Below are 13772 nucleotides of genomic sequence, written 5' to 3'. Positions count from 1 at the left end.
AGAATGGCTAAAATCCAAAATACCAATGATAGCCTTTGCTGGAGAGGATGTGGAATAAGGGGAATACTCATCCATTGATGGCGGGAATGCAAACTTGTGCAATCACTTTGGAAATCAGTGTGGCAGTTTCTCAAGACATTCGGGATCAACCTACCCCAGGATCCAGAAGTGCCACTCTTGAGAAAATACCCAAGAGTTGCCCTATCATGCTACAAAAGCATTTGGTCAACTATATTCATATCAGTATTATTTATAATAGCCAGAACCTGAAAACAACCTAGATGCCCCTCAATGGAAGAATGAATTAGAAAGTGTGGAATACATACACTTTAGAGTACTACTCAGTTGTAAAAAAACAAGGACATCTTGAATTTTGCATGCAAATGGATGGAAATAGAAAACACTATCCTGAGTGAGGTAACCCATACTCAAAAAGATGATTATGGTATGTACTCACTCATAAATGGATTCTAGCCATAAATATGAGACATTGAGCCTATAATTCAGGAACCTAGAGAAGCTAAATAAGAAGGTGAACCCAAAGAAAAACATATAGTTATCCTCCTGGATATTGAAATTAGACAAGATTGCCAGGAAAAAATTGTTAGATTGGGGGAGGGGTTGGGGTGGACGTAAGGGGAGATGAGGAGAGAGAAGTGAGAAAGGGAGGATGGGGAGAGCTTGGGGGCATGGGATGGTTGGAATGGAGGAAGGGTAAATATGGTAGCCGGGAAGTATATATTTTAATTAAGGGAGCCATTTTAGGGTTGGCAAGAGACTTGATTCTAGAGAGGCTCCCAGGTGTCCAGGGAGATGTCCCCAGCTTGTTCCTTGGGCAGCAGAAGAGAGGGCGCCTAACCTGGCCCTATCATATAGCCACACTGATGAATATCTTGCATATCACCATAGAACCTTCATGTGGCAAGGGATGGAGATAGAGACAGAGACCCACTTTGGAGCACTGGACTGAGTTCCTAAGGTCCAAATGAAGAGCAGAAGGAGGGAAAATATGAACAAGGAAGTCAGGACCGCGGGGGGTGCATTCAGCCTGCTAGATGGTGGGACTGAATAATGGGAACCCACCAAGGCCAGCTGTACTGGAACTGAACAGGCATGTGATCAAAGAGGACTCTCTGAATGTGGCTGACAATGAGGGCTGACTGAGAAGCCAAGGATAATGGCACCGGGTTTTGATTCTACTGCATGGATTGGCTTTGTTTATTCTTAAGAGTCTGTTTATTGAGTTAGGCAAGACCTAAAACATACATAATTGTGTATATTCTCATTAGTTGTCTTTGTAATCAAAAAAGTATTTTAATAAAAAATAGAAATGAGAAAAAGAATATTCTATTAATTAAAAAAGGCAACAAAAATAATGCAAGATGAACTTTAGGTTTTGAAGGAACGACATGATTGTTTTGCCAGAAGTGCTTATGAAATATAATATTCCTTCTATAATACACAGGAATTCCAGAGAAAGGAATACACAAGTATAAAGATTTAGAGATGAGATTTGTATGCAAAGATTTAATGTTTTTAACAGTGAAGACAGCCACAGAAACATTAAAAGAAAGTTCATGTCAATCAGTCTACTGCATTTCTGATAAACAACTATGGCCTCTGGTCTCACTGAGAGCATTGGTTTAATTATTTATTAATGTCCTACAGAAAAAAAACAGTGCATAAGTCAAAATGTGGGTTAGCATGAACTATGGTGAACTGTCAACTTAAGAGAACACCCACATTCTCCATACCCATGACAGATACACACTTGGTCTTTCTATTGGCAGTATCAACTGCTCCACCCCATTTCTTAAAACATAAATACTGGGGCTTAGCTTCACAGTTTCACCCCTGGTCTCAGAAGGAGAACTAAAGTCCTCACCTACAAGGAAAAGTCAGAGAGCAGATTTCTTGGAGGAAAAGAGCAATGAACCCGATTCTAAACCTTTCCATGGAAACATGGGGACTCCTGGCTACCATCCTGGTGCTCCTCTACCTGTGAGTAAGGGCTGGATGCCTCTCCTTTGTGGCTCTAGAGATCGAATGATTCTCAGACTCTTTTTATCTATCTGAAAACAGGAAGATATAATCCAGTGGAAATTAATACTGCCACAGCTGAGCACATTTTGACTGTAAACTAAACCATGGATCTCACTGTGTTTTTCAGTCAAAAGTTCTCAATTACTGTTAAAGTTCCAGTAGGCTTAAAATGGTTAGACTGAGTTGTTTCTATAGGATTGTTTCCTGCCTTTGTTTGTCATTTGTTTGTTACAACAGAATATGAGGATTTGCAGGATATAGAACCCACAATGTGATAATCTAAATATGAGATATTACTTAGATTCAGGCCTGACTATTCTGAGAATATTGTCACAGAAGTTGGATTACAGACAACAGTTAATACCTAAATGTCTTGTGAGTGAGCATCTTAGTACAGAAAGCTGGCCTTGTGTATCTATGAAGAAACAGTATAGAATTAGTCACCTATTTGGGCACAGCATAGTGCTGTTCAACCTTTCCTGGAAAGACGAGAGGAAACAATATTTCACTTCAGTAGGGCACCACTGAAAGACCAAGGTAGACGTTTGTCTAAAGTCTACCTTGCAGAAACATGAGTTTATGTGGTTATTACAGGAATTTTTTTTGAAATGTTTATTGCAAGAACAGGAATGGCTCAAAGACAGGTGAAGCACCAAAATTTTATTCTTAAACAGAAGATGATTCGAACTTTATATCTTTAAAACTATATTTATTTTTATTTTGTGAATATCACAGTTTCTCCTGCATGTACCACCTGCATTTCAGATGCTCATTGAGGTTAAAAATAATGCATTGGATTTCCAAGGCACTGCAATTATAGACAGTTGTGAGCTGTCATGTGGCTGCTGTTAACTTAACCTGTGTTCCCTTCTAGAGCAGCAATTGCTCTTAGCTGAAAAGCCATAATTCCAGTCTAAAAGCTGCATCTGGGAAGCTCTGCACAATTTTCATTCTGAGGGGCAGAACAAATCAGAGAGTCTTCTTGTCAAGCGGTTATGCTGGTGGACTACCCATCACCACTGATAAACCTCACTATTGATTGCTCACATAATGTTGTTAAGGAATCACATGAATCTTCCATTGTGGTTTTCCACACTGATGATGATGGCTTACTTGATAACTCTGGTGAGCCTCTCTGTAACATTCAAATTCAAGGTTACAAAATTTTATTACATATTAACTCTAGGACTGGGGCCTTCAAGAATTAACCTAAAAGTTTATAATAAAATTATATGTTAACTGGATTATTGTACCACATTTTTATTTTAAATTTTTCTCACTAGATAGATTTTTTAGTTGTCAATAGTTGTACCCAAGGGGAAATAAATCAGTACTTACTGATATACTACTAAATAATGTGCATAAATGAGGAAATATGTGAATAAGTGTATTTATGCTTCTGAAAGATTGAATATGTATATTTATGTATGCGAATTTGTGAATGTGTGTTTAATATTCATGTTTAAATGTGTGTATTTTTGTATTACATGTGTGAATATATATGTGTGTTAACAAGCTCCCGACCTGTTTTATTCCTCTATGTTTTAGGTATGGAACCTCTTCACATGGACTTTTTAAGAAGCTAGGGATTCCTGGCCCCAAACCTCTGCCTTTTGTTGGGACAATGCTTGAATACAGGAAGGTGAGTTAAGTTTGTATTTCTTAATTTAGTTCTTGTGTCTGTGCCAGTTTCATGAACGTCATGAGACTATGTCAGTTCATCAGTGTATATGGCCATTGGATGCTACATTTTCCAGCTTTCAGAATAGTTTGTGCTACACGCTGATCTTTGATCATTTATCCTGGGCAGGATTTGACATGTGGATTTGGGGACCTGAATTCTGTGTCAGGTGTCAGTCTTAAATGTTAACACAGTATTACCAGATGCTATAAACCTGAAAATAAAGAATATTTTTAATTAATTAATGTATTTATTAAAAATTTCCACCTCCTCCCTGCCTCCCCTTTCCCTCCCCCTTTCCACCTCCTCTTCCCTCTCTAGTCCTAAGAGCAGTCAGTGTTCCCTATCCTGTGGGAAGTCCAAGGTCATCCCCCCATCCATCCAGGTCTATAAAGGCGAGGGAGCATCAGATTTAAGTATTTTCAGTACAGATTCCAGAAAATTACAGTTTCACTGATCAGTGTTTGAAGAAATATATATCAAGGTTCTTGGCAACATTTCAGCAACTTTAATGCAGTAGTCACATCAGAATTAAATACTAACATTTGCCTGTCTTGCTGAGTAGCTCTGGTGCATGCTAATAAAGGCACAGAGTTACTTATGAGGAATATGCACATAATTGAATCCTTGATATAACCATTACATATCCTGTTATTATTTTTAAGGCTCTAGCTGTGTTTTCTTACTTATGATTTCCTGTTTGTGTAAGTGGGGGTGAACTGAGAGCTCAAACAAAAAGGTTTTACTCCTTTTTACTTCAAAGTATAACCTTTTGCTGGATGCTGAAGTATGGAATTATGAGAGATGGGACGATATTACCTGTGAACCTCTGATGTTTAATCATTAAGTGAGTTTTGTACTTTGAAACAGAAGCAGATTTGATATTCAAAGAAAGCATTCATAAAAGTGAAAAAATTAGTTGTGGTGAGAGGTATATATATACATATATATATGTATAATGTTTATGTATTTTTATATAAATGTATATATATATAAACACACAAAACCAAATAATTTGACCTGTTAATATATACAGAGTCTTTGTTGATGCTTTATAAAGAGAAGGGCTCCTGTACTGTCATCCCTACGTTCACACCTGGGAGACCAACAACAGTGTCAGAGTGAAGTTTTACTGCTGAAAGATTTTGATAAAATCATAATTCTTCAAAACTGAAATTTTCTTTGCTTAATTTACTAATAATTTCATACTCCCATGCAAATTGAAATAGCAATAATTGTTCCTTCATTTTTCAGATGACCTTTTACACGTATTTCTTTTGAAATATACTTTTTGCATTATGTTTTCTTTTGTTTTGGGTTTTGTTTTAAGAAGTATCTCCTGTAGTGAAAACTGGCCACAAGCTTGCTGTATAGATGATGGCCATGATTCCCTGTATCTGTTTATTCATAACTTGTGTGTACAACAATATCTTAATTATGGGGTTAATTACAGGGAGTTGAGCATCAAATTCAGGGCTTTGCATATTTTAGGCTGAATCTAATCCAAGGAATGAGGGTTTCACATGGTGAGGAACTGATGGGGGAAGACTGAGAATGAGAAATATATAATAAAAAAAGGACAGAAGGAAGAAAGGAAGGAAGGAAACAAGCAAGGAAGGAAGGAACGAGAAAAAGAAAAAAGGAAAGAAATCCAGGAGGAATGAGAGAAGGAAGGAAGGAGAAGTGAAGGAAGGAAGAAGAAAGACAGACAAAATAAAAAAGAAAGAAGGAAAAAGAAAGAAGAGAAAGAAAAAAGGAAGGAAGGAAAGAAACAGATAAAGAAAAAGGGGAGAAAGAAAGAAAAAGAAAGAAAGAAAGAAAGAAAGAAAGACAGACAGACAGACAGACAGAAAGACGGTACTGGGTATTGTTTCATCATAAATCCATCAATAGGAAACTTTCTTGGCCTTCATAAGTATTATTGTTTTTTTTAACCATTCACTTACATGTTTACATGCCATTAAACTTACAGAACCTTCTTCAGGGAACCAAGGAGATATTTTTTAAGTTGAAATGTTTGTAGCTGTTTTATTCTGTTTTTTATATATTTTTAAGATCCAAGACATAATTTATTTATTAAAATTTCCACCTCCTCCCCTCCTCCCATTTCCTTCCCACTCCCGCCACTCCTCCTCCCCCTCCCTCTCTGGTCCTAAAGCAGTCAGGGTTCCCTGCCCTGTGGGAAATCCAAGGTCCTCCCTTCTCCATCCAGGTCTAGGAAGGTGAGCTTCCAAAGAAATTAGGCTCCCCCAAAGACAGTCCTAGCAGAAGAATCAAAACCCAGTGCCATTGTCCTTGGCTTCTCAGTCAGCCCTCATTGTCAACCACGTTCAGAGAGTCGGATTTGATCACATGCCCAATCAGTCCCAGTCCAGCTGGCCTTGGTGAGCTCCCATTACATTAGTCCCATTGTCTCAGTGGGTTGATTCACCCCTCATGGTCCTGACTTCCTTGCTAATGTTCTCCCTCCTTTTGCTCCTCATTTGGAGCTTGGGAGCTCAGTCCAGTGCTCCAATGTGGGTCTCTGTCTCTATCTCCATCCATCGCCGGATGTAGGTTCTATAGTGATAAGAAAGATATTCATCAGCGTGGCTATGGCATAAGGCCAGTTCAGGCACCCTCCCCTCTGCTGCCCAAGGAATAAGCTGGGGACAACTCCTTGGTCATCTGGGAACCCCTAAGAGTCAAATCTCTTGCAAACCCTAAAATGGCTCCCACAATTAAGATATATACTTCCCTGCTCCCATATCCAACCTTCCTCTATTTCAACCATTCCATTTCCCCAAGCTCTCCCCAATCTTCCTCTTCTCCTTTCTCTCTCCCTATATCCCCTTAACCCTGTTCCACCCCCGTGTTCCCAACTTTTGCCTGACAATGTTGTCTACTTCCAATATTGAAGAGGATAAATATATGTGATTCTTTGGGTTCACCTTATTATTTAGTTTCTGTAGGATCACAAATTACAGGTTCAATGTCCTTTGTTTAAGGCTAGAATCCACTTATGAGTGAGTACATACCATATTCCTCTTTTTGGGTCTGGGTTATCTCACTCAGTAAAGTGTTTTCTATTTCCATCCATTTGCATGCAAAATTCAAGATGTCATTATATTTATACCACTGAGTAAAACTCTAAAGTGTATATGTGCCACACCTTCTTTATCCATTGTTCTATTGAGGGGCACCTAGGTTGTTTCCAGGTTCTGGCTATTAAAAGAGTGTTGCTATGAACATAGTTGAACAAATGCTTTTGTAGTGTGATAGGGCCTTTCTTGGGTATATTCCCAAGAGTGGAATTGCAGGGAACTGAGGGAGGTTGACTCCCAGTTTCCTGAGAAACTGCCACACTGATTTCCAAAGTGGTTGCACAAGTTTGCATTCCCACCAGCAATGGATGAATGTTCCTATTACTCCATATTCTCTCCAGCATAGGCTGTCATTGGTGAATTTGATTTTAGCTATTGTGACAGGTTTAAGATGGTATATCAAAGTTGTTTTGATTTGCATTTCCCTGATTGCTAAGGAGGTTGAACACGACCTTAAGTGTCTTTTTGCCATTTGAACTTCTTCTGTTGAGAATTCTCTGTTCAGTTCAGTACCCCGTTTTTTAATTGGAATAATTAGAGTTTTAAAATCTAGTTTCATGAGTTCGTTATATATTTTGAAGATCAGAGCTTTGTCTGATGTGGGGTTGGTGAAGATCTTCTCCCATTCAGTAGGTTGCCTTTTTGTCTTAATGACTGTGTCCTTTGCTTTACAGAAACTTCTCAGTTTTAGGAGTTTTATTCATTATTGCTCTTATTGTCTGTGCAACTGGGTTCTACATAGGAAGTAGTCTCCTGTGCCCATGAGTTGTAGACTACTTCCCACTTTCTCTTCTATCAGATTCAGTGTCGTCAGATTAATATTGAGGTCTTTAATCCATTTGGACTTGAGTTTTGTGCATGGTGCTAGATATGGATCTATTTTCATTCTTCAAAATGTAGAAATCTGTTATGCCAGCATCATTGGGTAAAGGTGCTTTCTTTCTTCCATTGTATAATTTTAGCTCTTTGGTTGGAAATCAACTGTTCATAGGTTTGTGGATTCATATCTGAATCATTGATTCGATTCCATTGGCCAACATCTCTGTTTTTGTGCCAATTCCAAGTAGTTTTCATTATTGTAGCTCTGTAATAGAGTGTGAAGTCAGGGATGGTAATGCCTCCGGAAGTACTTTTATAGTATAGGATAGTTTTGGCTATCCTGTTTTTTGTTTGTTTGTTTGTTTTTCCATATAAAGTTGATTAATGTTCTCTCAAGGTCTGTGAATATTTCTGTTGGGATTTTGATGGAGATTGCATTGATTCTATAGATTGCTTTTGGTAAAATTGCCATTTTTATTATGTTGATCCTCCCAATCCAAGAGCATGGTGCATCCTTACATTTTCTGGTATCCTCTTCAATTTCTTTCTTCAAAGACTTCAAGTTCTGGTCAAATAGATTTTTCACTTCTTTGGTTAGAGTTACCCCAAGATACTTGATGCTTTTTGTGGCTATGTCAAAGATTATGTTTCTCTGATTTCCCCCTCTGCTTCTTTGTTCTTTGTGTATAGGAGGGCAAGTGTTTTTTTTTGGAAATGATCTTGTATCCTGCCACATTACTAATGGTGTTTATTACCTGTAGGAATTCTTTAGTAGAGATTTGGGTCGCTTATGTACACTATCATGTAATCTGCAAATAACGAATGTTATTTCCAATTCAAATCCCCTTGATCTCCTTATACTGTCTTATTGCTATTGCTAGAACTACCAGCATTATATTGAAGAAGTATGGAGAGAGTGGACAACCTTGTCTTGTTCCAGAATTTAGTGGAATGATTTTGAGTTTCTCTCTATTTAATTTGGTGTTAGCTATCGGCTTGCTGTTTATTGCTTTTATTATATTTAGGAATGAGCTTTGTATCCCTCATCTCTCCAAGACCTTTATCATAAAAGGGTATTGAATTTTGTCAAATGCTTTTTCAGTATCTAATGAAATGATCATATGCTTTTTCTTCTTTCAGTTTATTTATATGATGGATTACATTGATAGATTTTCATATGTTGAATCAGCCCTGCCTCTCCGGGATGAAGCCTACTTGATCATAATGTATAATTTTTTGGATGTGTTCTTGAATTCAGTTTGCCAGTTTTTTATTGATAATTTTTACATCGATGTTCATGAGTGAGATTGGCCTGTAATTTTCATTCTTGGTTGAGTCTTTGTGTGGTTTTGGTATCAGGGTAACTGTAGTTTCATAAAAGGGGTTCGGCAATGACTCTTCTGTTTCTATTTTGTGAAACATATTAAGGAGTATAGGTATTAGCTATTCTTGGAAGTTCTTATAGAATTCTGCATTGTAACCATCTGGTGCAGGGCTTTTTTTGGTAAGGAGGTTTCTGATGACAGTTTCTAATTCCTCACGACTTACAGGTCTACTTAAAATGTTCACCTTGTCTTGGTTCAACTTTGGTATATGGTACTTATCTAAAAAAGTGTCCATTTCTTTTACATTTTTCAACTTTGTGGCACACAGGCTTTTGTAGTAAGATGTAATGATTCTCTGAATTTCCTCTGTGTCTGTGGTCATCTCCCACTTTTCATTTCTGATCTTGTTAATTTGCATGTTCTCTCTCTGCCATTCAATTTGTTTGTCTAGGGGTTTGTCAATCTTGTTGATTTTCTCTAGGAACCAGCTTTTGTTTTATTGATTCTATGGATTGTTTTCTGTGTTTCTATTTTGTTGATTTCAGTGCTGTTTGATTATTTCCAGTCTTCTACTCCTCCTAGGTGAATCTGCTTTTTTTCTAGAGCTTTCAAGTGTGTGGTTAAGTCTCTAATGTGTGCTTTCTCCATTTTCTTTATGTGGACACTTAGTGCTATGAAATTTCCTCTTAGCACTGATTTCATAGTGTCCCATAGGTTTGAGTATGATGTGTCTTTATTTTCATTGAATTCAAGGAAGTCTTTAATTTCTTTATTTCTTTCTTGACCCAGGGGTGGTTCAGTAGTTGATTGTTCAGTTTCCATGAGTTTGTAGGTTTTCTGAAGTTAGAATTGTTGTTGAATTTTAACTTTATTCCATGGTGATCTGGTAGTACACATGTGGTTACTACAATTTTTTGTATCTATGAATGTTTGCTTTGTTACCAATTATGCGATCAATTTTTGAGAAGGTTCTATGCGATGCTGAGAAGAAGATATTATCTTTTCTCTCTGGGTTGAATATTCTATAGAAGTCTGTTAAGTCCATTTGTTTCATTACATTTGTTAGTTCTCTTATTTCTCTGATAAGTTTCTATCTGGTTGACCTGTCCATTGGTGACAGAGAAGTGTTGAAATCACCCACTATTAGAGTATCGGATTTGATGTATTCTTTGACTTCTAGTAATTTATTTTTGTATGTGGGTGCTTTTGTATTAGGGGCATAGATAATCAGGATTGAAACTTCCTCCTGATAAATTGTTCCTGATATAAGTATAAAGTGTCTGTCTCCATGTCTTCTGATTGATTTTAGTTTGAAATCAATTTTTTTAGAGATTAGTATATCCACACTTGCTTTTTTATTTGGTCCATTTGATTGGAAAACCTTTTCCCAACCCTTTACTCTGAGGTAGTATCTGTCTTTGAGTTTGAGGTGTGTTTCTTGTAAACAGCAGAAGGTTGGATCCTGATTTTGTATCCATTCTCTTAACCTGTGCCTTTTTATAGGTGAATTGAGTCCATTAATATTAAGTGATATTAATGACCAGTGGTTGTTAACTCCGGTTATTTTTTCTGGTGTTAGTATTTGTGTGTTTTCCTTCTTTGAGTTGTGCTGTTGGAGGGTTGTGAGATGCTTGTGTTATTATGGGTGTTGTTGGCTTCCTGGTTTGTGATTTTCCTTCTAATATTTTCTGTAAAGCTGGGTTTGTGGTTATGTATTGTTTAAAACTGTTTTTGTCCTGGAACATCTTGTTTTCTCCATCAATGATGAATGGAAGCATATTCATTTATAAAAACCTAAGCAAAGCAAATGTTTTTTAAATGAAATATAAGTAATTTTTCTAAAGGCTTTACAAGCATTAGCTAGAGCAAGAATGCAGAGACAAATGAAGTCTATGAAGGGAAAGAAAGTGCTCTTTAGAATCTCTCAGCTGGCCTATCACCCTTTCCTTCTTATAAACCAGTCCTCAATCTGATTCATTTTATATGTTCATCAAGGCAGTGATCATTCTTAATGATATTTACTATACTTGATTCCCATGTTGGACACAACTTCACCTTAATCTGCAGGAATTAGGGTCCCAAATGGGTAGATTGTGAGATGTGGAAGGTGAGGACTGGAGACAAGAAGTAAAGAAGACATATAATTAATACTGAGAGTCTTACATATGCTGATAACTCATGACAAGCATGTATATTAAACAGCATCACTTTTTTAACATACTATTTGCATGGTTTAATGGAAAAGGTCAGCAGAGAGGTAAATCAAACAACATTGGCAAATAGAACACAAGATATCCCAGATCTAGCTGTTTTAGAACTGACAATCACAGCCCAGGGGAAAGAATCTGATCCCAATAAACTACAACCTTAACTCCTTCAAGGATCAGGTCCCAGCCCTAGTCCAGCCAAGTCTGCTACCTGACAAGCACACAGAACTCATGTTTCCTTCTCCTTTCATTATGGCTTCTGAGAAACTATACACGAGCCTGGTTCTCAGCATGAGGCAGATGATCCACAGGTAGAACTCCATCACCTGCCCAGTTACCGAATCTCACACAGCTGAAATTAACATTGCTGAAGAGGAAATTCATATACTGGCCATCACACAAATCTGTTATTTACAGGTGATAAAATCAGAAGGATAAGGATTTTAAGGTCACCCTTAGTATATACACTGATTTTGAGGTACACTGAGTTACATGCAATTATATCCTACAATATTGCAATACCATTTAATTACAAATTACAAATTTTAGAGGTGTAAATGCAGACCGATTATTTAATTTTTATGTTTGCTTTATGTAAATTGGTATTTCCTCATCTTTCCATGTTGAGCATGTACACTAAATGGTCAACCTATTTTGCCTATACCTTATTGCTTACTTTTCTGTTAATCTTATCAATAAAATTTATATAAATTTAAAAATCTCCAAGCATAAATTATATGTTCAATTTACAGATTACAATAGAATTTTAGGTGCTTGGTCAGGTGATAGGGGCAGTAAGTGAGGATCAAATAGATTTTGCATATTTTTGGCAATCTTCCAGATTCTTGGTGCCCTCACACACCCAAAGAATAAAAAAGTCAGAGTGTTTCAGGATTTCAAAATCAATACATTATCAAAACAGTACAACAGATAATGAACAAATTCTTAGTTTAAATAGAGAAGAAAACATTTGAATGCATAATACTCTGGAAAATAAATCATGAATAACTTTAATTTCTTCATGTAATGTGTCTCTTGCAGCTTCTTCTTTTCCCTCAGAGACCTTTCAACTTCCTTTAGAGGAGTTAAATAAGGAACCTGGTGTCCGAGATTTGTGTCATGTCTTTTTCAAATAGTGGTCAACACACATAGAAAAGTAATGGCTTTTCCTTTTATTTTTCTTCCCAGGGTATATGGATATTAGATGAAGAATGCCGAAATAAGTATGGGGATATGTGGGGGTGAGTATTCTGGAAATGTGTATCAGATGGTATTGTGGTATTGTGATATGGCACCAAACTGCATGAGTAGCTTGTCAGCAAAGTAATTGGGAGGCATTGTTTATTTTATAGTGTTTGGAAGCCTGTCCTACCAAGGGTAGTATATGCCAGTATATGTTGTAACCTTCAGTCTTAAAGACTGAGAATGTTACATGTAATGATTTGTCTGCATCCTTTGATGGTCAAGCGGCTACTTTTGTCAAATGTCTTATAAGGCATTTTGCCTTTATTTGTTCTACCTTGGGTTCCTTTATATTGTGTGCATTTCCAATGGTTATAAAGAAAGTGTACCTTGTAACATTATTGCTTGTCAGTTGTTAATATTTTGACTTTAAAGCCTGGAAAGTTGGCTCAACATTGTAAAACATTACTATTTTGCAGAAGACCCACAATTTCTTTCCCAGTACCCACATGCTATATCAAAACCCAGGGAATCCAAAACCTCTTCAGACCTTCACAGGCTTCGCTGTGTTCATTGTATGCATACATATACTCAGGCATATGTTCAAACATATAAAATAAAAATATAATGCAAAATTATTTAATCTTTAAATTCAAACATGATTAATATCTGGTAATATTTTTATTTCTATGTATTTATATTGAAATCCACCAGCCTATGTTATTTTACAATGTAGGAAGGACTCTATTCCCAGCCTACATTCCACACATGGTGAAATGTTTTTATTATTGAGTAAACTAAACTTGCTGTGATATAGGGATGCCAGATATCTTCTACCACTGAAAATCCAATTCTCCTCTCCGAATAATAGATTTTTTATTTTATTGAAAAAGAATCATGTTCTTCTTAGTCAAAGACTATATCGCTCATTGGATGAAAATAGCTACAGAAGACTGATTTGTCATCACCTCTGTGTCCCCCAAAACATTTCTGGTACCATAGCTCTTATGGATAAATTCTGACACTGGAATATCAAGTTAATTATCCATCAAGTTATTACATATTAAATATTTAATATTACATATTAAAGAACACTGTTTGCAGAGGCAGAATGGAATCCCTTCCTCACTTGAGCTCCATCCAAGTAGGAGAGCATATGTGGTTAATATAATGATAGAAAACACATATTTTAGAAGCTTGGCAAGAAAGTGCTTATCAAAGGCTGCACACTGCATAGTTGGATGCAGTTTGACTCTTTTCTCGTATTACTAGATAACATCATTGCTAGCAGTGTACTTCTATCCTTGATCAGCTATATATATTGCTTTGACTAATTATGAGTCTAATTTTCTCACTTCCTTGTCCCTGGAATATAAAAACCTCATATTTAGAGTCATCTGAACTCTGATTTTCATCTTGTCATTCTCAAAAC

General features: G+C 36.7%; 1 protein-coding gene across 2 annotated transcripts in view; it reads left to right on the top strand.

Moving 5' to 3' along the window:
- Positions 1–1761: 1761 nt before the first annotated feature.
- Positions 1762–13772, top strand: part of LOC146895478 (cytochrome P450 3A6-like) — a 38697-nt gene continuing 26686 nt past the window's right edge. Inside the window, exons 1-3 of one of the 2 annotated variants that reach the window (XM_087903414.1) lie at positions 1762–2001; positions 3592–3685; positions 12347–12399. In XM_087903414.1, coding sequence (XP_087759540.1) covers positions 1931–2001; positions 3592–3685; positions 12347–12399 — 218 coding nt within the window. In that variant the 5' untranslated portion in view covers positions 1762–1930. The remainder of the gene's footprint in view (positions 2002–3591; positions 3686–12346; positions 12400–13772) is intronic. The other variant, XM_087903413.1, reaches the window with a different exon arrangement.

The sequence above is a fragment of the Myodes glareolus genome, chromosome 2 (assembly GCF_982192425.1).
Source record: "Myodes glareolus chromosome 2, mMyoGla1.1, whole genome shotgun sequence".
Taxonomy (NCBI): domain Eukaryota; kingdom Metazoa; phylum Chordata; class Mammalia; order Rodentia; family Cricetidae; genus Myodes; species Myodes glareolus.
This window is presented reverse-complemented; position numbering and strand designations above follow the sequence as displayed.